The 27,291-nt window shown below is 49.6% G+C and overlaps 10 protein-coding genes across 10 annotated transcripts; 4 read left to right on the top strand and 6 right to left on the bottom strand.

Annotated features, from left to right (window-relative positions):
• Positions 1–287: 287 nt before the first annotated feature.
• Positions 288–1,955, bottom strand: LDX57_004245 (putative MFS transporter; the record flags this gene model as incomplete). The annotated part of the gene is made up of 1 exon (XM_046085905.1): positions 288–1,955. One exon carries the CDS (start codon positions 1,953–1,955, stop codon positions 288–290), a length of 1,668 nt encoding a protein of 555 aa, XP_045941868.1.
• A 747-nt stretch (positions 1,956–2,702) lies between these two features.
• Positions 2,703–5,467, top strand: LDX57_004244 (uncharacterized protein; the record flags this gene model as incomplete). The annotated part of the gene is made up of 1 exon (XM_046085904.1): positions 2,703–5,467. One exon carries the CDS (start codon positions 2,703–2,705, stop codon positions 5,394–5,396), a length of 2,694 nt encoding a protein of 897 aa, XP_045941867.1. The 3' UTR covers positions 5,397–5,467.
• A 173-nt stretch (positions 5,468–5,640) lies between these two features.
• On the bottom strand, positions 5,641–7,389 carry LDX57_004243 (cytochrome P450; the record flags this gene model as incomplete). Its single annotated transcript, XM_046085903.1, has 4 exons — positions 5,641–6,065; positions 6,128–6,461; positions 6,512–7,053; positions 7,131–7,389. 4 exons carry the CDS (start codon positions 7,387–7,389, stop codon positions 5,641–5,643), a joined length of 1,560 nt encoding a protein of 519 aa, XP_045941866.1.
• A 1,273-nt stretch (positions 7,390–8,662) lies between these two features.
• LDX57_004242 (uncharacterized protein) lies at positions 8,663–9,454 on the bottom strand (the record flags this gene model as incomplete). Its single annotated transcript, XM_046085902.1, has 1 exon — positions 8,663–9,454. The coding sequence occupies one exon, from the start codon at positions 9,452–9,454 to the stop codon at positions 8,663–8,665; it is 792 nt and encodes a 263-aa protein (XP_045941865.1).
• Positions 9,455–9,651: 197 nt separating this feature from the next.
• LDX57_004241 (uncharacterized protein) lies at positions 9,652–11,256 on the bottom strand (the record flags this gene model as incomplete). The annotated part of the gene is made up of 1 exon (XM_046085901.1): positions 9,652–11,256. One exon carries the CDS (start codon positions 11,254–11,256, stop codon positions 9,652–9,654), a length of 1,605 nt encoding a protein of 534 aa, XP_045941864.1.
• Positions 11,257–13,496: 2,240 nt separating this feature from the next.
• LDX57_004240 (DUF3433 domain-containing protein) lies at positions 13,497–16,943 on the top strand (the record flags this gene model as incomplete). The annotated part of the gene is made up of 2 exons (XM_046085900.1): positions 13,497–15,341; positions 15,405–16,943. 2 exons carry the CDS (start codon positions 13,497–13,499, stop codon positions 16,941–16,943), a joined length of 3,384 nt encoding a protein of 1,127 aa, XP_045941863.1.
• Positions 16,944–17,614: 671 nt separating this feature from the next.
• Positions 17,615–19,901, top strand: LDX57_004239 (fungal specific transcription factor domain-containing protein; the record flags this gene model as incomplete). The annotated part of the gene is made up of 4 exons (XM_046085899.1): positions 17,615–18,469; positions 18,524–18,791; positions 18,850–18,993; positions 19,065–19,901. 4 exons carry the CDS (start codon positions 17,615–17,617, stop codon positions 19,898–19,900), a joined length of 2,103 nt encoding a protein of 700 aa, XP_045941862.1. The 3' UTR covers position 19,901.
• Positions 19,902–19,992: 91 nt separating this feature from the next.
• Positions 19,993–21,623, bottom strand: LDX57_004238 (cytochrome P450; the record flags this gene model as incomplete). The annotated part of the gene is made up of 4 exons (XM_046085898.1): positions 19,993–20,306; positions 20,378–20,515; positions 20,581–21,183; positions 21,252–21,623. The coding sequence occupies 4 exons, from the start codon at positions 21,621–21,623 to the stop codon at positions 20,121–20,123; spliced, it is 1,299 nt and encodes a 432-aa protein (XP_045941861.1). The 3' UTR covers positions 19,993–20,120.
• Positions 21,624–23,515: 1,892 nt separating this feature from the next.
• LDX57_004237 (uncharacterized protein) lies at positions 23,516–24,200 on the top strand (the record flags this gene model as incomplete). The annotated part of the gene is made up of 4 exons (XM_046085897.1): positions 23,516–23,633; positions 23,735–23,794; positions 23,860–24,010; positions 24,083–24,200. 4 exons carry the CDS (start codon positions 23,516–23,518, stop codon positions 24,198–24,200), a joined length of 447 nt encoding a protein of 148 aa, XP_045941860.1.
• Positions 24,201–24,401: 201 nt separating this feature from the next.
• On the bottom strand, positions 24,402–27,128 carry LDX57_004236 (uncharacterized protein). The gene has a single exon (XM_046085896.1). The coding sequence runs from the start codon at positions 26,852–26,854 to the stop codon at positions 25,154–25,156; it is 1,701 nt and encodes a 566-aa protein (XP_045941859.1). The 5' UTR covers positions 26,855–27,128; the 3' UTR covers positions 24,402–25,153.
• Positions 27,129–27,291: the final 163 nt, after the last annotated feature.

Below are 27,291 nucleotides of genomic sequence, written 5' to 3'. Positions count from 1 at the left end.
TGGCCTATGGCCAGGGAGTGGACGTGGTATATAAGCTTCTGCCACGCTGCTCGTTCCACTCTCACATCTCTTGGGTCATAGCTTAGTTGCAGTTCGTTTAATATCCGGATAAGGTCCTACTCTAATATCACGCCATTTTGGTCAGCATTGATTCCATCCTCGATAAAGAGGGGATTAATGAATTATCAACTATGGCCTAGTCAACCATACTACTCAACAATCCTGCGGTCCTGCCACCCACCCACCCCACAAACTAATCACCCTATCAGCTCATTAATGAAACCTCTCTAACTATCAAAGAGGAAGTCCAGTCGCTTGTTTCCCTCGTCGCTAGTCGTATCCAAATAATGCGCTTTCTCCTGCTCGCTCATCGCCTCCCACTTGGCCTTCTTCCACTTGTTCCGCCATGCATAGTACACCTTCGCCAGAACGTATGCTACAATAGTGGCAACATTGATTGCAATAAGTTGGCCGTCTCCCCGATGATAATATGGTTTGTCATCCTCGCGATAGATGTTCGATGACGCGATTCCGGACAATTGGATGGTAATATTGTACACGGCCGCGCTAACGGTTCGGGTTCGCACGGCGTTACTAATTCGAGAAGTCCAGCCGACATGAGCAGCATGAGGAGAGGGCCAACCCAGAAGCACGAATGTAACCGCGTACAGACCCCAGCTGGAGAGCGAGCTGGCGGATGTGTAGAGAACGATGAGCAGCGGCAGAGACCAGAGCTGGGTGAAAATGCCCACGATTGAAATCTGGTGGAATCGCTCGGTGATTTCGGTGATGATGAGCAGGTTGATAGCGGCGAATACGGTGACTGGGATTCCGAGGAGTGTTGTCTCAAACGTGCTGAATCCGATCGCCTTGAGGGATAAACTGAGATATCCTTTCGGTGGCCCGGTGGGGATCTCAAACAGAATACCGATGATGTAGATCGGCCACAGATCGTAGTCTTTGAGACTTTTCCACAGCATACCCAGTGATAAGGCTTGACGGTTGTGCATGTCTCCTTTGGATGGATCGTCGCGGAGGACACGGTTGACGATAATCTTTTCCTCGCACTCCGTGAAGTAGCCACTCGGGTTCCACCAGGTTTTGGTTTGTGTCGGTCCCGGGACGAGGAACAAAAAACTCAGGAAACCGATAACGATACTGATCAAGGCTTCAATGAGGAACAACCATTGCCATCCGGGGCGAGATTGAACACCACGCATATGCAAGACTCCGTAGGCGATGAACGATGCAATGACACCAGAGATAGAGTCAACGAACCAAAAGAACGCCAGCCGAAGAGGCATCTCCGACTTGGTGTAGAAATATGAGAGATACAAGATCGCGTCCGGAATAAAACCACCCATGAAGAACCCCAGGAAGAAGCGACAAGCAAAGAACCCAGCGCGATTGTGGATGAAGAACTGACCTCCCGACGCCAGGCTCCACATGATGATCTGCGCGGGGATCCATCGATCAGGACCAAGTCGTTTTCCAATCATTTGGGATGGAATCTCTGCAATCAGAAATCCAATCCGGTACATGTTCTGCGCGTTGTTGTAGTCATTCGTGTTGATGTTCAAATCATCCAGTAGATTGTCGGCGGAAGCATTGCCCAGATTGCCTCGGTCGAGGTTCAGACCGAAGAACATAACAAGAATCCAGAGGAAGATCTTTATGTCGCATTTGCGACGCACAGCGGTCTCTTCGCGGTGCGTCCATCTTTCGTTGGGGTCGAATCGGTGCAAGTTCTCGTACTGGGGATGAGGCTGATAGTATTTTGCCAGTACAGGGTCGTCGAAAACGCTGCGTGTAGTGGCAATGCTGTCAGGGTCTACGCTCCTCTTCCTTGATAGGAAAGCAGAAACAAAAGACCTATATTGTGGACGCTCGTCTGGCTCAGCCAGGTCGACCACGGTACCGTCTTTGGTGAACTCTGGATTGGGCGTCTTAGACATTTTCACCGTCACGAAGGTCCAGGCAGACGGTTTAGTCGAAAGGAATAGAAGACGAACCTAGCAAATGCCTTCACATTTTTGCGTAGCATTTTGCAGTAGATATATACTACCACTATCTACCTCGAGATATTTCAGACATGCTGCGTTCGTGATGCCGGGAGACAATGGTGCAAGCAAGTAGCCCAAGAAGCTAAGCTTTAGAACAATGCCATCAAGCCATTGACTACTTACTCTTGGTACACATTCTAAGCAGCCAAGACATCTAGGAATTGAACGAGAGGCGCGACGGGGATGGCGCAGATGATGTGCTCACCGCGACGAGTGTTGCCATGTAAGGGCGGATGGCATCAGCCTACCTCCGAGCCCTAATTGATGGCTCTCCCCGCTCCAACGTCCCAATGTCAGCATGATAAATTAATGAGCCATTCAGACTTTTAACAGCTATCATTTATATTAACTTAATCTCATGATTGAGGGAAAACCCCGACGCCCTTGATCTATCAGAGTTAAGCACTGGCTTAAAAGTCTTGGATACGCCATCGTGGGAGGCGATGGTGACTGCCGAACTGGGCTTTCGGAGATTTCTATTTGCTTGTTTCTAACCGAGACGTTCATTTTATCCGATCCTAGATTATCTCTGGTTGAAATAACCTGCTATCCAAGGTGCTCGTTTTGTGCTTGACCCTGTCCAGATCTCGTCCCTTCTGTTCTTAGTACGACCGACGGGTGAGTCGAAGTCCCTGCATCATGGTCTCTGATGAGACGAAGGTAAGGCTAGAATGGCTCGGAGATTGCCCGGACGAGCCCCGAACCACATTCGGCGTTCCATGGCCACGAGGAAAATATTATCCTGGTCGGACATCCTTCGCTCTTAGCGACGGGAACGGTCAGTTAACACCGCTACAATCCTGGGTCAATGCGTACTGGCCAGACGGGTCAGTGAAATGGACCGGGCATTCTATTTCCTCGGAGGAGAGCGTTCCAAGCGGACACTTTATCAAGGCGATCGGAGCAAAAGAACATGTGGACCTGTCTACTGGATTTCAGATTCGACATGACAAAACCGCTAAAGAAATCTATGTTGACACTGGAAAAGTGTCCGCCACTTTCCCCACTGAAGGTCCGATTGTGATAGAACAAATCACAAATAGCAATGGTAATGTTGTTGGATCGCAGGGAAGACTGATATTACTCTCTCAGTCTGACCAGTCCATCAATTCCGAATTCCATGGCTCGGTTGAAGACGTGACCATCGAGCAGGAGGGTCCTATCAGAGCAATCGTGGCAGTCAGAGGAAGACATGGAATTCCTGCTGCTGCAGACTCTTCTACCCAGGCCTCATGGCTTCCATTCATCCTGCGCTTTTACTTTTATCGGCGATCTGAAGAGATCCGCATTGTCCATACCGTCATTTACGACGGCGATCCCCAAAAGGTCTTTATCCGGGGTATTGCGATTCGATTTGATGTCCCTCTTGGCAATGAATTGCCTTTTAATAGGCATGTGCGCTTTGCTGGAGTAAGCGATGGGTTATTGGGCGAGTCCGTTCAAGGAATCACAGGTCTTTGGAAAGATCCCGGTCAGCATATCAGGTCTGCTCAAGTGCATGGCCAGACTCTACCGCCAAAAGAGACATGGGACAATCAAGTTGGAGAGTATGTGAAGTGGGTTCTTTGCTGGAACGATTACACCCTGAATCAACTGTCTCCCGACGGATACATGATGAAAAAGCGAACCGCCCGTGGATATAGTTGGGTCAATATCCCTGGAGGGACCCGTGCCAATGGGCTCGCGTATCTCGGCAGTGCGACCCATGGTGGCCTCGCGATTGGAATGAGGTTTTTCTGGGAGAGGTATCCAACAGGATTAGATATTCGAAACGCGGGTACGCCAACAGGGCAGGTCACACTATGGCTTTATTCTCCGTTAGCAGAGAAGATGGATTTGCGTCCCTATCATGACGGGCTCGGGCAGGAGACATACGATGACCAGCTGGACGCACTACGCGTCACATATGAAGATTGGGAGAAGAATAAAGGGTCGCCGTATGGGATTGCGCGCACAAATGAACTATCCATCTTCGCTTTCAACCGGACACCTTCCTCCAAGCAGCTTTCTAAAGTTGTGAAGCTTCTACGAGAACATCCGGTCTTAATTCCTGACAGAGCACACGTCCTATCTACCAAAGCGCTAGGCACATACTGGGCGCCCGAAACTACATCCCCCAGTCGAAGTCCTTCTCAAACAGCTATCGCGCACAACCTTGACTTTCTTCTTTCCTACTATGTAACCCAGATTACGGAGCGCCGATGGTACGGCTTCTGGGATCACGGCGACATTATGCACACGTACGACAGGGACCGACACGCCTGGCGATATGACGTTGGAGGCTACGCATGGGATAACTCCGAGCTTTCCCCGGATCTCTTCTTTTGGCTCTATTTTCTACACACTGGAAGAGAAGACGTCTACCGGCTAGCCGAGACACTAACTAGACACACCTCCGAGGTCGATGCATATCACATAGGGCCGTGGGAAGGTCTTGGGACGCGACACGGTGTACAGCACTGGAGTGACAGTTGCAAGCAGGCACGCGTGTCAAGTGCAATTTACAAGAGGGTGTTTTATTATATAACGGGGGGCGATGAACGCACGGGAGAGCTGCTGAACGAGACGTTGAATGCCGGCAAGACGCTGTTGACTTTGGACCCCTATCGCAAGGTCCGCCCGGATAAATCATATATCGCATCTGCGGATGCCGTGACGATTTCGCTTGGGACCGACTGGTCCGCATTTGCTGCAGCGTGGTTCACCGCGTGGGAGAGACGCATCCCGAACTGGGAAGATTCGTTCCAGAAGCTTCGTCTCTCCATGCAGGGAATTAGCAATCTACAGAATGGTTTTGTCACCGGCACCGTGCTCTATAATATCAACACCGGTGATGTCCTGCCCCCTTCACATGACTCGAATGATACCGGAGTTGTTAAGGTGTCCCATCTTTCTGCTATGTTCGGGTTATTCGAAATTTGCGCCGAGATCATCGACTCTTTTGGAGACACGCTGCCACTTGGTTTTCAGTCCGCATGGATAGATTATTGTCGGTTCTTCAACGCAAGCCCCGAAGAGCAAAGAGCCAGATATGGTGTTGATTTTGGATCGCTGATCCTGCGTCAGGGACATTCACGGCTAACTGCTTATGCGGCGAGGACGCTACATGATGCAGGGATTGCAAGGCGGGCGTGGAGAGAGTTTTATACTGGAGATGGCTATGCGGCAGATGCGCCGTGGAAGAGTGAGCTGGTGCATGGGAGTCAGGTTCCTGTTCCCGTGCAGGAGGCTGGATGGGTGTCGACGAATATTTCCGCGCTGTACGGATTGGCGGCGATTCAAAATTTGGCTCTGATTGGGGATCCTCTGTCAAGCTCGAGTGGAGATGATTGACCACTTCTACTTGCATTGCTTCGAGGTCCAGAACTCATGATGGTGAGCCCAACTCTTCTTTTGGGGGTTTTATTAATGAGTTGTTGTGCTCCCTTCAAGGGCATCTCCGCCAGTACATAGGACAAAACACATGAAATTTGATTTACTAAATGGCTAAAGATACTTATAATTAGTAGAAAAGCAAGAACAACAACTGACCCGGCCTAGCCCGTGTTCATAACAAAAGAGTTCGCATCTTACTTCTTCATTTCACTCGAACTCTAACCCCTTGAGTCCCCGGTTTCGCATGCGGCAAAAACATATCACGATAGCAATCAACCGCACTGCGATCCGTCTCGAACAATTCAAACTCAAAGTTCCTATATATATTCGCCATCGCGATATACATCTCCGCGTACGCGAGGTTAATTCCAAGGCACGAGCGCGTCCCGCGGCCAAACGAGACCAGGTACCGGGTGAGCTTCCTTCCGTCAGGGGCGAGAGGATCACCGAGCCAGCGCTCTGGTCTAAAGGTGTATGAGTCGGGGAATATTCTTTCATCGTGCGAGACAGAATAGTTGTCCATGCTGATGATGGTGCCCGGAGGAATAACGTAGGATTTATAGGTGAGAGTGATGTGGTCGGAGATGCGGGAAGCGCGTTGCGAGACCCCGTAGGAGAGGCGGACACCTCGAGATAAATCAGTTCCAATAAACCATATAAACTCGAGATAGAGGGAATTGACAGCTCACATTCTTGAATACAGGCTGTTAGGTAGGGAAGCTTTTCCAACTCGCTCAATGACGGGATGTGATTGGGATCCGGAATGGCCGCATCAAGCTCGCGACGAAGGCGCAGGTAGATGGAAGGTGTGTTGATAATGTGAAAACTTGCCACTGTAAGGGCATATTTCGTTGTCTCAAAACCAGCTCCAATTACAGTGATCGCTTCGTGCTGCAAGCGGTTTAGGGTGACCTCCTGCGGTGGTAGATCAGACTCAAGCAGTGCATTGAAAACAGTTTTCCTGACCGATGCCTTGGAGGTTGCTCTATTGTCAAGAATGTCGGAGATTTGATTTCTCATTTCCTGCACAATCTCAGTATTTGTAATTCGGGAATGTTGAGCGTTGGACCTACTTTATTGTAGTGGTTAACTGACTTGAGCCCCGGCTGCATCGCCTCCGCCACCTTTTCCGGCAGCGCATTGAAAATTGTCGCAACCCATGGAAATTGCGTCACTAGATGCACCCCGTCCAGCAAGTCAAACAACGCCTGTATAAAGGGCGAACTAAAGTCCGGGGCCTCCAAGAACCCGTATCCGCGATCGAAACAATATCGAACAATGATATCTGACGCAATGCATCCCCACATCCAATCGAGGCGCAGGACTTTCCCAGTCCCTTTATACTCCCGGCGAAGACGCAAGCATAGGTTTCCGAGTTGTTCCTGCATCATTTGTGCCGCACCAGAAATTGCTCGCTTCGAGAAAAAGGGATTCAACGCTGCGCGTCTGTGTCGGTGGGCCTCGTGCTCGGGGGTCGGGAATGTACCGGTAGCGTTATTGAATCGATGTTCGAGGTGTTTCAGCTTATCCCACTGATGGGATTGGGAGAACATTTCTTCGAAGAAAGCCGAATCTTGGATGTGAACCTCGAAGGGGCTAATACGAACAATCGGGCCTGTGTGCAAGCCGATGATGAGTGAGTTGATATGGACCTATAAGCATAGAACAGGGTAGAATAATGCCTTTACCCACCATATTCTTCATGAAGTTTTCGATAATGGAAAAGGAACTGTCCCCCTGGTTGCTTGAAGAACTCATAATACGTTTCATACCACTGCGTGAAGGCCGCCAGTTTGGGGCCCGGAAACTTGGCCAGCGGATGCAGCGTCAGACGGTACACGCCCAAAATCAGAAAATAAGCCAAGCCAAGAACAGTCAGTGTCCCCGTGGCCCTTATAAATGACCCGGTACATGGTTGTAGCAAAACTACCAGATCGTGGGTGAATCCCATGGCGATGGTTTGGGTTGTGCAGAACCAGGATCTTGGGATCTCGCTCCACACAAACACCCTCGACCCGAGCCTTCGGGTTGAGTAATTCTAATAACAAAAGCCATCCTTCCAGGTGGAGGGCCGGCATATCTCAGCATCAAATCAAAATGACCTCCCCTTTTGTGGGGCACGGGCCGTGCGAACTGTCGCGGTGGAGATGAAGAACTTCTGTCTTCCCTCCTTGACAGGTTTTGCTGTCGCGGACATCAACTGCCTTTGCGGGCATTGGCAAATCAGACCAGCGCCAATCCGTGAAGAATCACCCCATCAGGAAGTCCAGGCCTCTTGGGCGCTCCACTTCTGGAGTAATCGGTGCAGATCCCACCTATCAGGCTCCTTCGGACGGTCCGTGGGCTTCCTTCACGAGCCAGTGGCTCTTGATTTGACGCATGCGTGTGTTTCTACCATTTTGCAAACGGTCTGCGCGGTGCAGAACTTTCTTCATGAAAAGACGCTACTCCGTCCTAGCTCGACCTAAAACGACAGTGCAGAACTTTGACAGCGCGGGAGTTGATAGCCGGGCGTATGACATGTCATGCCGATGCCATTATTGATGCACCTAACCTGCTTGCAGTATCTGGCTGCGAGGGGGCAGACAAACAAGTTGATGAGAACAATGTCTCGGTTGCCTTCATTTGCGTTGGATAGTGGAGAAACGTTCGTTTTTGGCAATAACTTTTGGCACCAACAACGCTCAAGCCACCGCCAACTTGCATATCGCTACTCATTTTAGCTTTTGTCAGACGGGGCCATATTCCATGGCTGTCATCTTATTGTTCCAATTGGGAAAGGCCTAACATACCACTTGGAAATTGCCCACTTTTGCTGAGAATTTTTGAATAGTTATTGGCAGAACACGGCTTGTGGAGGGTTGTAATCTGTAGGGCTTGCAATGGCAGTCTGCCCACTTCCCTATTGCGATCTCCATCTCACTTTCCTAGAAGAGCTCGTATCGAGGCGAATTAATAATCCGTGGCTTGCAATCCCTTGCGGATCTGATCGGTCATGACAAATTCAATGATTCCGAATACTGGTGGATTGCATGGGAATTCTCGCAATGAAGTGGAATGAATATGCCAATATCTCAAGTGGCACCTGCTTTTATCCCTCGGGAATATAATCGCCTGCACCACGAAGTATGTACAAACATCAGCAAAGCTCCTCCCCCTTAATCCTCACAGACAATTATTGAAGAACCCCACACGGCTTCAGACTATCGTCCCGATCAGCCAGCCTAGCGAGTTTTTTCATCGTAAAACCCGCCAAATTCCCGATACCACCGGTCCACCAAGTCCCCACTCATCCCCGGTGCGATCATCTCTTCCCCTTGCTCCCACTTCGCGCTTACATCGTCCATGAACTCCTCGATCGACAATGCATTAGGATTGTTGTGCCTTTTGTTATCATCGGGGTCTTCCCTGTCGCGATGCAGATTGGTCTCCACCGTTGGGGGCGCAATCTCGATGACGCGGATTTTTTCATAGCCGCTCTGCTGCAACTGCGTGCGGAGATTCATGCTCCAGAAATGCAGCCATGCTTTTGTACCGCCATAGGATGGGTTGATGGGAGCAAATGGGAGGAATCCCAGCACCGAAGACACGTTGACGATCACGGCTCCGTCTGGCTTTGCTTTGAAATGCTCGAGAAGTCTCTGAGTAAGGTGCATCGGTCCGCGGATGTTGATATCAATTTCCTGGTCCGCTTTCTGGAAGATATCTTCGGGGCTTTCCTTGACTAGGTCAATGGGTCTCTGAACCCCGGCGTTATTGATCAGGCAATCCAATTCGGGATGTTCGTGCGTAATGCGTGAGATGAAGTCCGGGAATAGGTCCACGACCCCTGTATCCAGGACATAGTAGGCAGTCACGCCGAGTTCCTTGGCGGTTGCTTTGAGGTTTGATTCGGTTCGGCCGGCGATGATGACCTTTTTGCCTTTGGAAACGAGGTACGAGGCGATTGCTTTGCCGATTCCGCCACCTCCACCAGTGACCAGGGCGCAAGAGAAGTTGAGATTATCGGTCGGCATAGTGATGAGTTTTCAGTTTCAGGTTTTGTGTGATATTGTTTTCTGTTCTTTCCGGCGTCCGGGAGAATTTATGTTCGTCCAAGTGCTACATAATTGCGTCATCATCAGCGGAGCGGAGCGGAACAGCGGGAGTTTGCGGACTTCCGCAATTCCGCAACCCCGGCAGGCACAATTCCACCTCCCTCTCTTAAATTCCATCATCCATATGGAGCGAAAAGGTTGGCCGTGAACAGCTGGTCAAGGTCCAAAAATTCTCCATAATTGTAGTGGCCAGTATCAGTTTGCTGTAGCCCAAAATCAGGGTTTAACGGGCTCTGACCGAGTGATCCGGCATTATTAATCTCATTCGTGAGAATATCGCTCGCCATGCTGTTCAGCAAGTCGTATTCTTCCTTCTTGCGCTGTAACTGTATGCCGATAATATAGCTTGCGCTGGCAACGGCCTCTTTCAGAACATTTGTCCCATAACAATCCGCAATCACTTGTAGCGCCCGAAAAGATTTCCTCACACCCTCGAGTGAAGACCGAGAATCAATAGCCAGGAGAACGCAGATAACTTGAAAGGGCACATGCGCTATATGCCACCAGGGAGAACGCGTATAGGCGAGATCCACTGCCGTATCAACACCTTCTCCTGCCAGCTGAAGCACCAGGCCGGTTACTTCGCCCGTACCCGTCCGTCCGAAGGCTCGGATTCTGCGATATATGCACATGCCAATACTACAGCGTTTCAACTGCAGCAAGGGATGAGAGAGTTTCAATGCGATGGTTTTCCGAAGAAGGTTTTCTAGCTCTGTCGTATCTAGATACCTGTCCACATCCAGAGCATCGGATAACTGCCATATTGTGATTTGGTCCGCGGTCAATCCTTCCGTTGGGAGCGAGCAGGAAGCTCCGCGCAAGTTAACTCGCGAGCGCCCGTAGTCGTAGGAAATCCACATGTGAAAAAGCTGGGAAACGCAGTATAGCCGTCGTCTGGAATCCGGAGTGTAACCTATGTCTGTAGCGGTCGGCATCGTGCCCGATGGCTCAAGGTGAAGGTTTGTCGTTTCCACCATATGCATCAGCGTGCAGCTAGCCATCCATGCTGCATGCGGCGAGCTAGTGAGCCGCAGATAAAGAACACGCAGGAGCCACCCGGTTCCGTGGTCCACTGACGGCAGTTCCAATGTGGTTGAATGTTCCAAGGTAACGCGAGCGCTGTGCACAATCTGCGCCTCGATATTCTTCGGTTGGGGGCTGAACAGACATCCCAGCGCAGCAATTCCGAGCAGCACACATTGCACGGGGTCAAAAAGTTGTTGTTCGGGAATGGTTTCAATGGCAACGTCAACCATGTCAAGATCTGCGAAGTTATACGCGGTGTGAACTTCTGCAAAGTAAACCGATGCCAACCCTCGCATTGCATCTACCGTTAGAATCTCGCAAAGTGGCAATGGTGCAAGGTACTCGGTTGGTTTCTCTCCAATTCCCAAGTTCCATGCAAACAAGCGTAGACCGCCGGGGATCGTGGACTCTGTAGACGAAAAGCCCAACTTTCTGGCCAATACAGCGGCGGAATTCACGTCAGCTGAGAGAGGCGCCGAGATGGGCTCATCGGGTGTCACTGTAGGCTTCATATGTGTGCGCTGGGTCGATCCTTCCGTCGGACTCTTCCGTGCAGGTCGTCTCGTTCGAGGACGATGGTCGTATTTACAGTCGTAATTGGCCTTGGCGCAGCTCTGACAGGGTTCCTTGCCATCACATTTCCTCTTTCTCTCCCGACAAGGGATACAAGCGTTTTTCGCTCTATCTGGAGGCATGACGATGTCGGTTTTGGTTTCTAGCTCGTTCGAAATACAGGTTGATATCTCTGCGTAGTCATGAGCGATGTGATGTCTATTTCAAAGTCAAGAATGCGGTCATAGAACCTTGCCAACGTGCATGATTTTTTTTTTTTTGGATCAGCCAGAGTTTGGCTTACAATTGGTGGTGCATTTTCATATCTTCTTGTTAGCCACCGATATATATTCCGCGTCATCTCAGAAATCAATGGGCGAAAAATGAGATTCAAATTTCTGACTAAGCAAGCATAGAGTCTAACTAGTTGACTGCGAACAGAATGATGGAATCAGGGCAAATCAAAGCAGCAACTAAAAACCCTACGCAATATCACTATATCAAAGTAATACTAATATTGTCTGAGGTCTTCAGCAGTCACGTTGTCCTCCGCAGGGCCGACGCGCATCACGGGGAGTGCAAACAAACAAAACTCGGCAGCGGCGCACACCGGATCTTCCTTCATTTTCGAGTTTCCACCTTTCGCTCTCGCTTTCTCCCACAACTCGCCCACTCCCTGGCAGACCGACCCACTTGAGTTCTTACCACGCTTCATTAATATTCATCCAACGTGGGAGTCAGGGGTGGTAGGGTGGTATAACAGATCGGAATCCTGGTCTGCAATTCGCATACATGCTTGCGTGAGCTGATTACCGTTCGCTCCACATCCTCTGACCCTACAGAGTAAGTAGCATGCATTGTTGCTCTCCCCTGACTTGGCTAATTATGCTTAGTGTAGGAAAAAGCTTGGCGTTGTCAACCAAAGGATTCGAATCGGCCCAAGAGGCAAGAGCAAGCCTCAGAATTCGATGAGAGCGTTCCTAACTTCTTAAAGGAGTAGTTTTGATGCGATCGGTTTTCGCATCCCAAGGTGTTTCTCGATGCTCACGATGAAAACACAATAATGATAGCCAGTCTTGCACTGCCTGGATGCACATCGCGTTGGCTTTCCTGTGCACCATTCTTGAGCAGAGCCGGTCCGTCGTCGCTGAAAGAAGCGTCATGGCGATCGAATCCGGCATAGACCATGGAAATCACGCGCCTGTAGGAGGGTTAGATCTGCGAATCAACCTTAATCCTCCAGTCAGAAAAGCGTTCAGGACCAAAAGGAATCGCGCTTAGATTTTAGCCTCTCCATTCGGGTGCCCTGCTTGCCACATCGGTGAGGCTGTGAAGCTATGAAAACCCTTAGTCGGGGTCTCAAGCAGCCTGTTGGAAGAGCTACCGTTGAATATCTCCATTCTTCGGCCCCCACGACTTGGCATCCCATGTTGCGGACGGAACATTCACTACCATTTTCAATAAATGTGCGGTCGCGCCCGCTATTTTCAGAATGCGCAAGGTCACTTTCCCCTCAATATCTTCATAAATGTCTTGGTTGGTCCCCGTACTTAGAGGGACTGTCAGCGGATAATGCCGAGGTCGGTAGAGCTGGACTCTCTCCAGCCTTCCTGCGACGGCCAACGGGCGAACTCATACACCAGCGAAACCCCGCTCATGTGGCAGGGTTCGCCGTCACTAAGGCCTCAACCAGAACCGAAAGGAGGTCAGGTCTCGGAGGCTTCTGTCAGTCCTTCAACAAATCCCGACTATGAGAAGGCCGCAACACAGGATGACCATGAATGCTCTCCTCGTTTGCCCATGTTCAACCCTATTTGGCTTAGCAAAACTTGTCTGGGCGGATTCATCGTGGCTCTAGTTCTGATTGGCATTGCTCTTGGTCTTGTCTACCATTTTGCGGAAACTGATAATGGTTTCAAACTACTTTTTGATGATCGCTATTCCTGGGCGTACGGCCCAACTGTAGGTGTGTTTTGAATTCATTAGTTGTTGGTAACAAAGCCTGGGGCTGATCGTATAAACTGAAAGTCATGGTTTTTATCGCTGGTCTTTGGCGACAGGTTGACTACTGGTGCAAATGCCTGTGTCCCTGGCGGGAATTACGGCAAGGATGGGTACCCGCGGAAAAGTCTTTATTTCTAGACTACGTTGGTCAAATCCATATTTTCGGGTGCTGGACCGCCTTGAGGAATAAACACTGGACTGTATCGGCTTCCATCGTTGGTGTCTTACTCTTGAAATTGATGGTAAGAACGCAAAGACGCAGTCTACCCCGAAATTCTTGCTGAGGACCAGGATCTGATAGACGGCATTCGCATCCGCACTTTTGGTCGTCCAGCCTGCAAAAGTGCGCAGTGGCTCCATCCCCGTTTACGAGGTTGGTATGAACTCCAGTGTTCCACATTTTGAGGACATCAATTTGTTCAGCTCAACCTATGCCTACTATGGAGTCCTGGCGCATGGTTTGCCCTATCCCAAAGGAACGTCCCCTAAATTCGTCGTGCCAAATATCTACCCAAAAGATCCTCTTCCCGACGGCACCACTCGTATTGCGGCCAACGTCACGGGCTACTGGCCAAGCTTGGACTGTCAGCCAGGAAGCCTGAATTGGACCATGCTAAGCCCTGATCCCGACACCCATGATGATAAGGATAGGGTTAGAATTCGATTTGAAACCGAGGATGGCCGTTGCTCTGTTGGTAAATTAGTCCCGGATACTGCCGTATTCTCACTGAATGATCACTTGCGTGAGATACTACCAGAGAAATTGATTTATCCTCGGATGGCGAACCTGTACGCTAATTGCACTGGCAACGAAACGAACTCCGATATCCATCCATCACTGCGTCTCCTGTTTACCGTCCTTGACGTCCGAAACACTCAGGACCTCAAGCCTAATGCAGAACAGCTTCTACGTTCAGGCGACGATGTCAAGGTGGCAAATTCGGCCACTGTTGAGATCAAGAGCGCCACGGCCATTCTCTGCAAGCAAGATCTGGTCGGCAAGCGAGCGAGAGTTGAAATAGATCCCTCTGATGTGGATACTCAGAGAGGACCGGGGCTTGACGTCACTCCTATCTCTACCCTAACTACTCAGACATTGCTGCAAGGGCACTCCATGGATGAACTAGCTAATAATTACTTCCAGATGATGTGGAGGTTTATGGCAGGATCTCCTAACCTTCTTGGACAGGACAAAGCGACGGAGGATGCTTATAGGCCCTTTTTCCGTCTCATGCTAGCGGAGAGCGACAGCCCCGACTACGAGTCGTTTCTAGACACCAAGCGCCTCACAACAAGCGCGGCCAACGTTTACATCGGTCTGGCAGCCCAGTCGGTCTATTATATACTCCATACCTTTCTCAAATCACCCGATCAAGAAATTCCTGGGGAGGCTTTCCGCAATGAGAACCGCTTGTTTGTGCAGAAGACTCCAATTGGTGTGATGGTTACCTGCGTTGCTCTCATGATATGCATCTCAGTGGGTGTGATTATGACTAGTCCATTCAATGTTGTTCCTCGGAGTCCAGATAATATTGGTGCTATCATGACCTTCCTTCCCAATAGCAAATTGACGAGGGTGCTTGCCGGAACCGCTTATTGGCCTTTCCCGCGGATTAGAAATGCTCTCAAAGGACAGCGATTCCGGACTCGTTTGGAACCGTCGCCCACTGATCGTTATGCGAAACCAACGAAACCAACATTCACTATTGATGTGGATCTTCAGGATGCGTCTGAGAAGCCACAAACTCCGGCTGAGAAAACACCTGAGGTGTTGGATAACACACCGCAGAAGATTTGGAAGCCCCTAGCGTATAGTTTTCCTTTTCGTTTGCTTGTGCTAGTATCTCCTATTGCTGTTATAATCGTCATCGAGACTCTGCAGCAGGTGTCGACTAAAAATGGCGGGTTTATGGACGTTCCGAGGGACTCTAGTGTCCTCTTCTGGAGCAAGTTCATCACCTCCGGAGTGATGGTCTCCCTCTGTCTCATGTATGGGACCTTTGATTTTGGGCTTGCATTGCTTGCCCCATACCGCGTACTCAGTCAAGGTTGTGCCGCAAATAAGCGCGCAATGTTTGCGAATTATCTTCGCGATATACCTGTATTTGCACTTGGGAAATCATTATCCGATCGTCAACTTGCTGTGTTCTTCAGTCTTTTCGCCACGCTCGCTGCAAGTTTGTTTACGATTGCCGCATCAGGACTTTACATAGTGGATTACCAGGTGAGTTGACCGAGTGTCGCCGATCTTTTTGAAAATCGATATTGTGAACTGATTGTGGGACAGAACACTTTGAGTCGGACTATGGCAGTCCACCGAAGCGATGTGTTCAACTTGACTTGGCCCAATGCCTACAATGACAGTCATGCGGGCACTGTGCTTAATCTTATTGAGCAGTCAAACCTTACCTTCCCTCGGTTTACGTATGGAAATCTGGTTTTTCCGGTAGTTTCATCCCCAGTGTCCTTTGAACAGAGAGGGGACAGCACCGGCCAGGAAAATGGGCATATGACTCTTCGAGTACCCGCTCTTCGCCCACGGCTTGATTGCAAGCCCCTCGACACGGCTACCTTATATACGGGCAAGACCTCATCAGCGCTAGAGCCTGAGAAACGGGTACCTTACGCTAGTCTCCAGACCACCATCAATCTCGAATCCATGTATCCGAAATGCAAGCGCGGTCGAGCGTACGGAGATAAGAATCTGTTTAACTTTAACAGCACAATTTACTTTCCTGAGAGGCAAGTTGGTAACGGACCCATCCTTCAGACACCCGTTTACGGTGGTTTTCTTTTCGATCTGCATCTCGGAGACATCCTTGAAAACGAGAATGTCAGCTCGCGATATACCCAGTTTGAGAAGTGGGGGAATAGCGATCTATTTGCCGACTGGTACTCGTACGGCGAGTCTCCCTCATATACGGAGGACAATTACGATAAGGGACAGAATCCAGAGGGGTGTCCTAGCGTCGGGTTCAGTTTCGGTGCATTCATCCCACTCTCCACCAACATGACCGAAGTGACTAGCGGGGTTTGCGATCAGTACATTGAGGAAGTCACCACGGAAGCTCGTTTCATTCTTCCTAGTCTCGAGCTCGACCCGTCGAACCCCCCTGTCCCCGATGAGTCGACCGCCCATGTGCTTGGGGATGGCCACGGGTTCGATATGCGACAATACCGCCCCCAATATAACATCGAACAGAGCATCCTCTACTTCAATGCGAACGCGTCCGGATACATGGACACCTTCTACCAAGTCGTTGTCCACGGCATCGACGGCATCCCTGAATCGGACCTCGTCGGAAAAGACAACATTCCTCGCCTCCTCAACGCCACCAGTGACCTGTACGGTAAATACATGGCGATCGCCATATCCTACAACATGCGCCAGAATACAACCTTCAAAAAAGACGACGACCTCGGCAGTGCCGCTTCTCGCTCGATTCAAGGCCAAAACGACGATTCCAACTTCGAGGCTTCGGTCGTGTATCCGTCCGCGCGCTTGAAAATTGATCGTCGAGCTAGTCTCGCGCTGGAGATTTTACTGGCTATTGCTTTCATCTGTAGTGCGATTGCTTGCGCGTTGGCATGGACTCCCGTGTTTATCATGCAAAATCCTGGCCAGATATCAGGTGCCGTGGCCTTGGTGGCTGGGAGTACGCTGGCTTCGCGTAAGGTTATACTGGAAGGGACTGAGTGGCTGAGTAATAAGCAAACGCAAGAGCGGAAGATCTTTGCTGGACTGCGATTGAGGCTGGGCTGGATAGATGATGATGATGGTAGAGGGCGGTATGGGATCGATGTTGATAATCGGCAATCTGCTTGAGTGCTTTTTGCTCCATAATGTGTGATCAATGAACTGAATTACAAGCTAGTTATTCAATCGAGAACTCTTAATTCACTCTCAATTTCACGAAACATGATATTTCTGTCAAGCATGCTCCCTGTCCGAGAGGAAAGGTCATGTGACGTCACCCTCAATGCATTGAATAATGCAGAACATAACTACCTAATGCACAAATCTGTCATGAATAACTCAACGACTTCCCCTCTTGGCCAGCAATCTCCCAGGTCTAATCAGCCACTACTACCACCCACCCAACGTATCCCTAGCATGGGAGAAGAAAGAAGCCCTTCCGACCTGGTATGCGACCACTGTCACTCTCACTTTAGGCGCCGCGAGCATCTCGAACGCCACACTCGTCGTCATCTCGAGTTACGGCCTTTTCCGTGCCAGTGGTGCTCAAGGTCATTTTCTAGAAAGTAAGTTTTCGATATCTTCTATGGCACGAGTACTTACTGTGTGATAGGGACTCCTTGAAACGGCATGTCACCACGCATGGGCCCAGCGCGGTTAGGTCGTACGCAGCTACTGCATCTCAGGAAGCGAAACGGGTCTCTCGGGCTTGTATGAAGTGCACGAAGTCAAAGCAACGATGCAACGGCCGGCAACCTTGTGATCGATGCCAGAAAAAACAGTCGATCTGCGAGTACTCGATGGTATCGTTGGTTGGTGGTGAAGAGCCTCGCTCCCTATCCCGTCAGTCTCCGCCCCCGGCTGCGATTGATCTCGCTCAAGCCGAGGTCTATCAACAAGAAACCGTAACATCCAATACTGGCTCCCTTGGCCCTCCTGATCTTTCTCAGTCAACGGAGTTAATGGACTATATTTTTAATCCGTTTCCGTTCATGGCTGTTGATAATGTTGATCACAGTCTGGCCGGTTTTCCGGCATCATTTTTTCTGGACTCAATTCCACAAAGTTCAGGCTTTCCAGATGAGAAGTTACAGTCACTGCCATACGGTACCCCAAATGTACCGCCATTTGACGATGGAACTCGTCATCACAGCGGACAGAACTTCTCTGCTACTTCAATGCTCGCCGATCCGCATGCATTACCTACCAATTCGCATTCTATAGAATTAACGAAAGAAACACCAATCTTACCAGCAGAGCATAACCAGCAAAGAGAGTCTACTGCCAACGTTCCCGACTCCATATCTGATGAACAGGAGATACTAGTTAGCGAGGATTTCTGCCATGTCGAACGAATATCCGAAGACACGTACAATGCTATCTTGGATTTCTATCGCGAACACTGCCAGAAACCCAACACACCACAGCCGGCGCCTCCAAGCATCCAGGTCGTCAACACATTCGTCCAACTATATTTTGAACACTTTCACCCTGTCATGCCTATTATACATCACGCTTCTTTCAAACCTACACCCGACAAATGGGTTCTCGTCGCGGCGATCGCATCTGTTGGGTGCCAGTACTCTCGCATTCCTACTCGACCTCAAATGCACTCCTTCTTCTGGCGTCTTCTTCAGAGTATCATTCTCAACCTAGTAAGTGTAGTAACGTTGCAGTCTAACACAAAAACACAATAATAACACAGCCAGCCTATGCAACGACTCCTCCGCAACGACGAGGTCCACATTGCCCAGGCCGTCCTGCTGCATAATCTGTCGCTATTCGACGGTTCAAAGGACACCGTCTGCACGATGCAATATCAACGAAACATTCTCATAACGTTATGTCGACCATTCCTTGTGGGACACGCATCGCCATTTACTCGGCTATCGTCCATAAATTTGAAAGAAAGTGGCGAAAACTGGTCGCAGTGGACTTTGTCGGAGTCATGGAAGCGCACTATTTATTTTACTTGGGGTACGTGTGGTTCCTGAAGTTACTGCAAGGAATTGTCGCTGATTGCTACTGTTCATAGTGCTCGAATGCGTCCAATTGATCTTGTTTGACCTGCCTCCTGCGCTGGCGATCTGGGAATTGAGAGTCGGACTTCCTTGCGATGATGCTCTATGGGATTGCTTGAACTCGGGTGAATGGGAGCGTCGGTTTCAGTCTGAGGAAGGTATAAAATCCCTTTATTTCCATCTCTATTAATCACATAAAATATCTGAACCGGAGACTAATAATACCCAGAACCGACGAGCCTTGTCCAACTTTTCAGCACTCTCAGCACCAACAACCCAACCCAATCACTCGGCCAAACCACCAGTCTGATCATTATGATCTCCCTATTCTCCGAGGAGCGAATACTCCGCAGACAAACTCAATCTCTCCCGTATTCTACCTTCCTCTCGTTCGTCGATTCTTCATCTCAACTCAACAAAATCCCCGGCATCCTAGCCTCCCAATTCAAAAACCTCGATCCATCTCAACGCTGCGGTTCAGACCTATCCACCCCATCCCTCCAGCTTCAGAAACTCTACCACTTCCTTTCCATCATCCGCCACATCCCCACGAACACCATGCACGCATCGTACGGCTGGATGACCACAAAAGCAGAAGCCGAGACCGCAGATTCCCAAGTTGGCGAACTAATGAAGGACGCGAAACAAGCTCGGGAATCTCTAGTCCACGCAGCCCATCTGTTCCGGCTCCTTCGCGAGCAGAACATCGTCACATTCTACGACCCTTTCTGTCTATTGATCGCGACACAATATATTCGCAAATATATACGCCATGTGCTGGGGGAATCTGCCAACGAAAGGTCACAGATATTCGGACAGCCTGTGCGCATTGACCGATTGAGCCCTGAGGAGCAGAAGGCTTGGATCCAGGCTGGAGATGCGGGGTCTGGTGTTCACATCACTGGTATCGGCGTGTTGGAGAAACCGGGTAGCTCGTCTCGAGCGTTTAAGGAGGCGGCGAGGATTCTGAGGGGAAGTGTAGCTTGGGCGAGGATCAGTCGGATGATTGCGCGCTCGTTGATGCAGTCGCTGAGGGGGGAGATGTTGACCATGTCGGCTTCGTGATTGTTTTACTTTGGTTATGTTTCAAGATAGACAAATCAATCTTCGGAAATTTTTATTTCATGGCTGGATGCTTCATGCTCTTGGTCGTTTATTGCGCAGTAATAAGCCTCTTTATGCAAATTCTTTCTCGAGAAAATGCTATCAAGTTCGTATAAAAATGCGACATTCGCTTTAAAGACAGCGCCTCAAGATCTACCAGCTAGCTTCAAACCAACCTCCTTCAAATATCCTTCCGTTCTCTAACAAAGCACCGGAACTTGGGCTTCACAAACCAAGCCTCCCAGGTAGTCATTTCCTCTCCAGGAGCCAACTCAAACTCATACTTCCGATACAGCTGGGGAATGACCTTGGACATCTCCAGCAAACTGATATTCTTACCGATGCAGGTACGAGCACCAGCCCCGAACTATTATTGTCAGTTAGTTTATTCATCATACCGTAAATAGGACTTGGTGGAGGACGTGGTGGAGGACGTACCGGAATGAAATTCTGCTCCATAAAAGACAGCGTCTCTTTATCGTTTTCCAACCATCGCTCGGGTCGGAACTCCGCTGCGTCGGGACCGAACACGTCTTCGTTGTTATGGATCACCCAGGTGTTGACTCCTACTGAGCTCTATAGACTATTGTCAATGCCTGGGACATATTTGAGTCATTGTTTAATGTAGATGGTATACTCACCCCTCTTGGGAAATACTTCCCAGCCAAAGTTACTCCCTCGGACGGTACATCACGCACCAGCGGCCTTCCTGTCGCAGGGTGAACTCGCAGCGCTTCTTTAATACACGCCTGTAGATACGGCATCTGTCGAGCCTGTTCGAAAGTAACCTGTTCTGAGAGTTTTCCGTCACGAGCAAGCGAGTCGATTTCCTCTCGCAATTTTTTCTCGGCCTCTGGATTCTTGAGCAAGGAGTAGACCACACTGCTAAGAGAGATGGCGGTTGTATCGGATCCAGCAGCAATATTCGCGCCGACGGTGGTGAAAAGTTGGAAACCATTGACCTTGTCGGCGCTTTTGAGGGCGAGCAGTTTCGATAGAAAGTCGTTCCGAGAGGATGTCTTCTCGTCACTCTCCGCGGTCCGCGTTTCGATCTGGCGGAGGATATACGCGTTCACGGATTCAAGGGGCGTTTGCTGGCGGAGGATTCGACTCGCAAATGCGATCCAGTCGTGCAGTTCAGGGAATATCCCAATCGTGGATCCGTATTTCAGACTCTCGTCGATTGCTTTGAGCACGCCCCATGCGTCGTGGCCGGTTTTGAGGAGGCCAAACGGTTCACTTGTCTATTGGCGGCTTTGGTGTCAGCTTCTATCTATCTACCTAGTGCTCAGTCATGACAAACACGACGTACTGTGATATCGCCAATGACGTCAAACGCATAGTATTGCATCCAGGTCGGCACATCGAAGGCTTCTTTTGCTTTTGCGAAATTGTCCAGTCGCTCGCATAGCATCTGGTTGCATCGGTCGACGAAATGCTCGTACGTGACCAGCGTTGACATGGAATAGAGCGATGAAGTTTTGCGTCGATTCAGTGCGTGCAGCTGGTTATTCTGCTCCGAGAATAGATGCTTCGGACCTCTCCCGGGATCTCCGAATGGATGGTAGAAGTCTGATTTCGGGAACTTGGAGCCGGACGAGTAGATGGTCTTTAGGGCTGCAGGGTCGTTGATGCTGAATGTAGCCGGGGCGATGCGAACGACAGGGCCTGGATTAGACTTCATTATTTCACTGTTCCCGAATATATACTAACCTGTAGCAAATCTGACCAGCGACAATGCTCGAACGTACCATATTTCTTATGCAACTCGATATCCACCTTTTCGAACCGTCCGTACCGTGTCTCCTTGAACAGCCAGAACCGAGTAAACCGAGCAAGCCACGGTCCAGGGATCCCGCTGGTTGCACCAAACAGGCCCTGATAGAGAGTCCAAAGTAGATATCCAGCAATACCAACCCAAATAAAGTGGCCAAGATATGGTCCCGCGACATCAAGCACACGGCCCTCTCCCGGTATATCCAATTTCAGCATGATGTCAACCAGAATAAGAATGATAATATCTCGCACTCCAAATAAAATTGATTCTTGAAAACGAGCACACAATAGCTCTTATATACCCCAGCGCACCACAACCCCGACAAAGCCCTTTACCCCAGGAAATCCCAGATCTGCAGCGATTGCCGTGCAAAAATGTGGTGGAGCCGACCCGACCGTCGGAATCTCCGCAACACTCTGCATCACACCTCCTTGATCGAGGCATGATCGGCTCTTTTGGTCTTGGATGTTGGTTTTCGGGGACATGCATGTTATCCACCTAATTAGCAACGAGTCATCACGCAGTAGTTTCTACTGGTAAGACTTCTTTGTTCGGAGGCTCGGAGGGCCGACTTGGTTCCGAAGCCGAGATCGTGGATCAGTTTTCTGCAGGAAGGTGGTGTTCGTGCAGATCACAGGCTTGGTCGCGTGTTTGCTCTTGCATGAGTCTATCATATGTTCTGTGTTGAACTTTTATACATGATTTGTATAGTGATGTGGAATCCCCGGTGCGCGCGCCGAGTAGATTCAATGAGGATCTGTGGCACTCCGTTGATTTAGACATGCTCTGAGTTCCATAAACCTCTCGTCTGCAATTTTTATATTCCGCACTCGGTCTTTGCTCTTGAACAATCACTCGCCTCTAAAGTACCAACGAGCCCAACCCTATGGCCAGCTGTCACCTTAGAAAAATTGGGAAATCAGCGACCCCAAACATAAGATGACAGGTCCACGAAATGTTCAACGAATTCAAAGAAATAGTCAGCCTGCATTGCGAAGTTATCTCATCGATAAATCCCCCGCAATCTCCGCATAAGCAAAACTTGGCTCCGGCAATGACAGATCGACTGACATACCGGATACTCTTGTGACTCTACCGATTCGGGGTGGCTTCTAAACTCTTACCAAAGTCCTAAGTCTAGGCCTCGGAAAATCTCGAGGATCTCCTCTTCTTACCGTATGATTTCAACGTTAATCTACCCGGCACCACTCTCAACTGTCTATCTGAAACAAGCTGTCGATCATCAAACACGACTCTCACAGCCACTGCGGCAGCAAGTGGAGTCCGCTCTAAAACAAGTCCTTCGTTAGTTTAACAATTGGCCTAACTAAATGTAACCGTCTTTGGTCCTGACAAGCTTGTCTTAGTCTCTAAGGCAATATGTGCTAAGTGGACTGACTGCTCAAGGGGCGCAAAGTAAGTACGGAGTACCGACTTTCACGGATTTTAAATTAAAGTTGATCGATATCGTTTTCTAGCGCCGCATTTCTGAGCGCTTTAATTTGTCTTACTCCGAGGCTTCAGTGTACAATCCCCACTCTCCACGTCTCCTGTTTCGACGCTAGTCCGTTTCATCCTGGAATCGAGCATTCGAGACTTCACTTCTACGTCTCCCCCTGAGGAGACAGGCGGGATGTGGGCAGCTGTGTACGCAGCACTGTATAAGCTACGGGGTAGCTAGGAGACTAGGAGTAGGGGGAGTAGGTATATAAGAACGATGATCTCCCGAGTACACCTCCAGCTTCAACCACTAGCAACACTCAATCCTCTTCGGCCTTTTTTCCTAAACAATCCTCAAAATGGTCTCTGCTAAGACTCTCGTCTCCGTCATCCTCAGCGCCACTCTGACTGCTGCCACCCTCCAACCGGCCACTTCCAACACCAAGGGAAAGTGCCCCGGTTCTGTGAGCTGCTCTCGTACGTCTTGCTCCTCTGTTGTAGTCTCTACGTCTACAATAATATTCATCTTCAAAAACAAGAACAATATGAAAACGAAGTACTAACTCCCACACCCACAGCCGCTAAGACCTCCAACGCTATCCAAGCCGCCGAGTGCGCCTACAACACTCGCACATCTGGTAATTGTCAACCGAAATGACCTGACCAAGTAGAGAGCTACAAACTAAGAGCTACTCCCAAACAGAAACCCAAACCTTCGCCGTCTTCGAAACCGACCACCAGTATGACACCTCGAACGGCGCGCCCTACGGCACCTGCAAGGCGTACACCTGCACTGCGCCTACGAATGACGAACTGACCAAGTCGGATGATGATTGCTGGACTTTCTTCTGGAAGTAAGCTCCCTTTCCCATTGATATTTCTTGTTTAGATGGGTTGTTCTGGGCGCATGGACTAATGGTGTACAGCGACAACGGCGAGTCCTCGGGCGTCGGAACCGACTGCATCAAGAGCCCTGATGATGGAACGTGCGGATGTGAGAACTCCGATGGAACGTTTGTTTATGGTGGTTCGGATTGCTCTTAAGTTGGGTGATGGACTAGGGTGTATCATATAAAGAAGATTTGAGAATGGAATCCAATTATGCTTGGAAACATTTAACTCTGAGTACCACAACCGGGTGGAAAAAAGTATATGAGTCGTTAACTAAGATGGTTATTCGTAATAGTCATCGCGTAGGCTGTGGAAATGAGTATCGCCTCAGCAATGGGAATCAATGATGATATTACGAGACACCGTCCTCATGGCCTTTGTCATAGCCCTTGTCATAACCTTTTCCGTACCCCTCATCGTACGCTTTCTCATATGCACTGTCATCCTCTTCGTAGTCCTCTCCAGTATCGGCGCCCCCTTCATTGCCCCCTTCGTCATCCTCTATCTTATATCTTTCCTTGCGTCCTTGTGTCCATCTTCGTACCCTCATTATATCCAGTATCTTCCCCCTCTTCGTACCCAACGTCATAATCGTTGTTACAGGCCTCGTCGGAACCTCCTTCAGAGATATTGTCGTGGCCACTGTTCAAGGCAGCGTTGTTAGCAATATTATAAGCAGCCTCTTGAGCAGCAGTCAAAGCAGCGTTATAGGCAGTGCTATAGGCATAATTGAAGGCAGCATTAAAGGCAGCGTCATAATGGGCAGCGTTGTTGGCAGCGCCACGACCAGCATCATTACCAGCCCCATCATCAGCGTCGTGGCAACCATCGTAACCACTGTCGAAGCCTAGCCGGCATATCTACCTCCCCTATCATCGTTGCAATCCTCGTTAACTCTCTCTATCTCATATTCATATAGATCCTCTTCCGAAAGGTAAGTGCCATCAACAGTACTCTGACTGGTAATGGCCTCATACAGCAACCAGAAGTCCCAAGTCAATAAGGGTTGAAACATCTCCTGGGTTCGATAATCCTCAATAACTGGATCGACGTTTGCCTCCGGGTCCTCCTCATTCTCATCAGATGGGTGCGAGGAATCCACCAGGTCAAAGAAAGACCCAAACAACAGAGGCATCGGTCTCAAATTTCTCAACTTCGACCTGCACTTGATCCTCTTCCTTTTGCACTTTTTCACCAAAGGATTCACGCATGACTTCTTGATTCATGTGACAATTTTCGAACCAAAGCCTCAGGCTACCTACACTCAAGGTCCTATTGTTCGGGTTGTCTTTATGTTCGCTTTCGTCTTCAGGTATGAGACATTCAGGTGCAATCTTCTCTACCAGGCACTCGGCGGGCTCTGGCTCTTCTTCGGAGAAGCTTCGAAACATAGCATGGACGGCGGTGAGATTGGTATCAGGGTCTAATCCCGGAAACGGGAGAGGGTTTCCAGACGGTGTCAGCAATCTCAGAAACTCTCGGGCAGAGATCCTTGCAACCTTCTCACAGATACTTTTCATTTCGCAGATTGGGACCACCAGTTCGAAGATATGAGCATCACTACCAAAGCCTAAGGCGGCATTCGTTTCTGGGTAATTCCATGTGCCGTTGACAAATCGGCAAAGTTTCATGATTAGTTTGCGCACTGGGCCATCTTCAAGACAGCCTCTATGGGTCCGAGGGAATGCAATCGGGAAGTGCACCATAGTACTAGCAGCTACTGGCTTGGGACATACCGCGCAACGAAGGACAAGATGATGAAGAATATCTTGCTCGTAATATCCGGAAACCCGACAGTAATCAATTGCGGCATCTGCTTGATTCTTCGATCTGTCCGGCATTGCCGACCGAGGGAAAGTCGCGGACAGTACTAAGCAACTAAGCTCTCCGCTGGGAGGCGTGTGCTGTACCTGGAGACTTGGTCTTCCCACAAATATCGTCTTCCCAATATTGTAAAATCTCTCTTTGAGAGGACTGTCGGGGAGAGATAAGTCAGATGATTTAGCTGCGAGATCAATGTCATGCTTGGCGATGTCATTATCGTTCGAATGAGTAGTGGATTCATGTGTTCCACACTTTGCCTCTTCAGTGATCTGGCCATTCTTTGCTGTGTTGAGAGGCCGCGGTAGGATGTCTCCATCAATTATTCCCTCGATATAGCCCTGGGCTCTCTCGGTCGCGATTCGAAAGCACTCGCCGGTAGTCGTGCACACAGGCATCGCAAGGGAGCAAACATAAGGCCGGCCATCCATAAAGCTGCCGATGCTCCAGTCCATCTGATCTGTCTGCATTATAGATTCCGCGTGAGAGGCAATCGTCGACATAAGCTTGTAAGTCTCTTGGAAATCCACTAACTGGTGGTAGCCAGTTTCAGTGACGCACAAAGGGCGATGGACGAGGGATTCGACCGGGGCTGAGTTGCAGACAATACAACCCCCATGAACGCAGTTGAACATCTCATCAGTAAAGGTCAGCGAGAGCGATATGATCGCGCGAAATATAGAGATTTTTTCACGAATGTCCTGTCTCTCCCGATCGGTGCCTACAAAGCTGATGTTTTCGACAGAGTCGTTGCCGACGACAATGTTAGCACGTTGGAAAGCAAATATCTCCTTGGGGATTCTAGCATCGAACCAAGCATGTTTGAACCGAGGAGCTGTAGGGTCGGGGTTACCAACGAACACGCTGAACCATGCTGAGACCTTGATTTTCGGTTGAGTCGACACACTTGTAGCGGAGCTGTGCTGACTTTCCGTGAGATTGGACTGATTGTCTTGGGAGAGCGAAGATGAATGAGTAGAATCCATCGCTGTATTATGTGCTATATGTGGTCAAGAGAAGATGAGAATCAATATTTGAGATGGCTCGCATCATGCAAGAGGAGGGATTGGATGAGATGGGTTGTCATTGTGGTTGTCGAGTAGATGAAGTGAGAGAAGGTCAAGAGCCTTGAGGTCGGTATCAGTCACATGATGGACTGGCTGACTACATTGGGGGAGTGTTGCTTTCACCATCATTTCACCCAAATATTGAGACAATAAGTTGTCCCCCATAGGGCTGTTAGTGAACCATCAAACAAGTCTATAGTTGCTGCTTATCTTCTTGGCACGATAAAAATAGCCATTGTAAGGAGATGGGTTAGTCAGCGGACTCGCTCTCTCGAAATCGAGCATCTCCAGCTTCCACTGGAATGGATGTGACATGTCAGCCGACAGAAGTCCCGCATTGAGCGTCCACCCACAGC

Source organism: Aspergillus melleus, assembly GCF_016097325.1.
Source record: "Aspergillus melleus strain CBS 546.65 chromosome Unknown contig2, whole genome shotgun sequence".
NCBI lineage: Eukaryota > Fungi > Ascomycota > Eurotiomycetes > Eurotiales > Aspergillaceae > Aspergillus > Aspergillus melleus.
The sequence above is the reverse complement of the archived record's forward strand: the minus strand, read 5'-3'. Positions and strand labels throughout refer to the sequence as shown.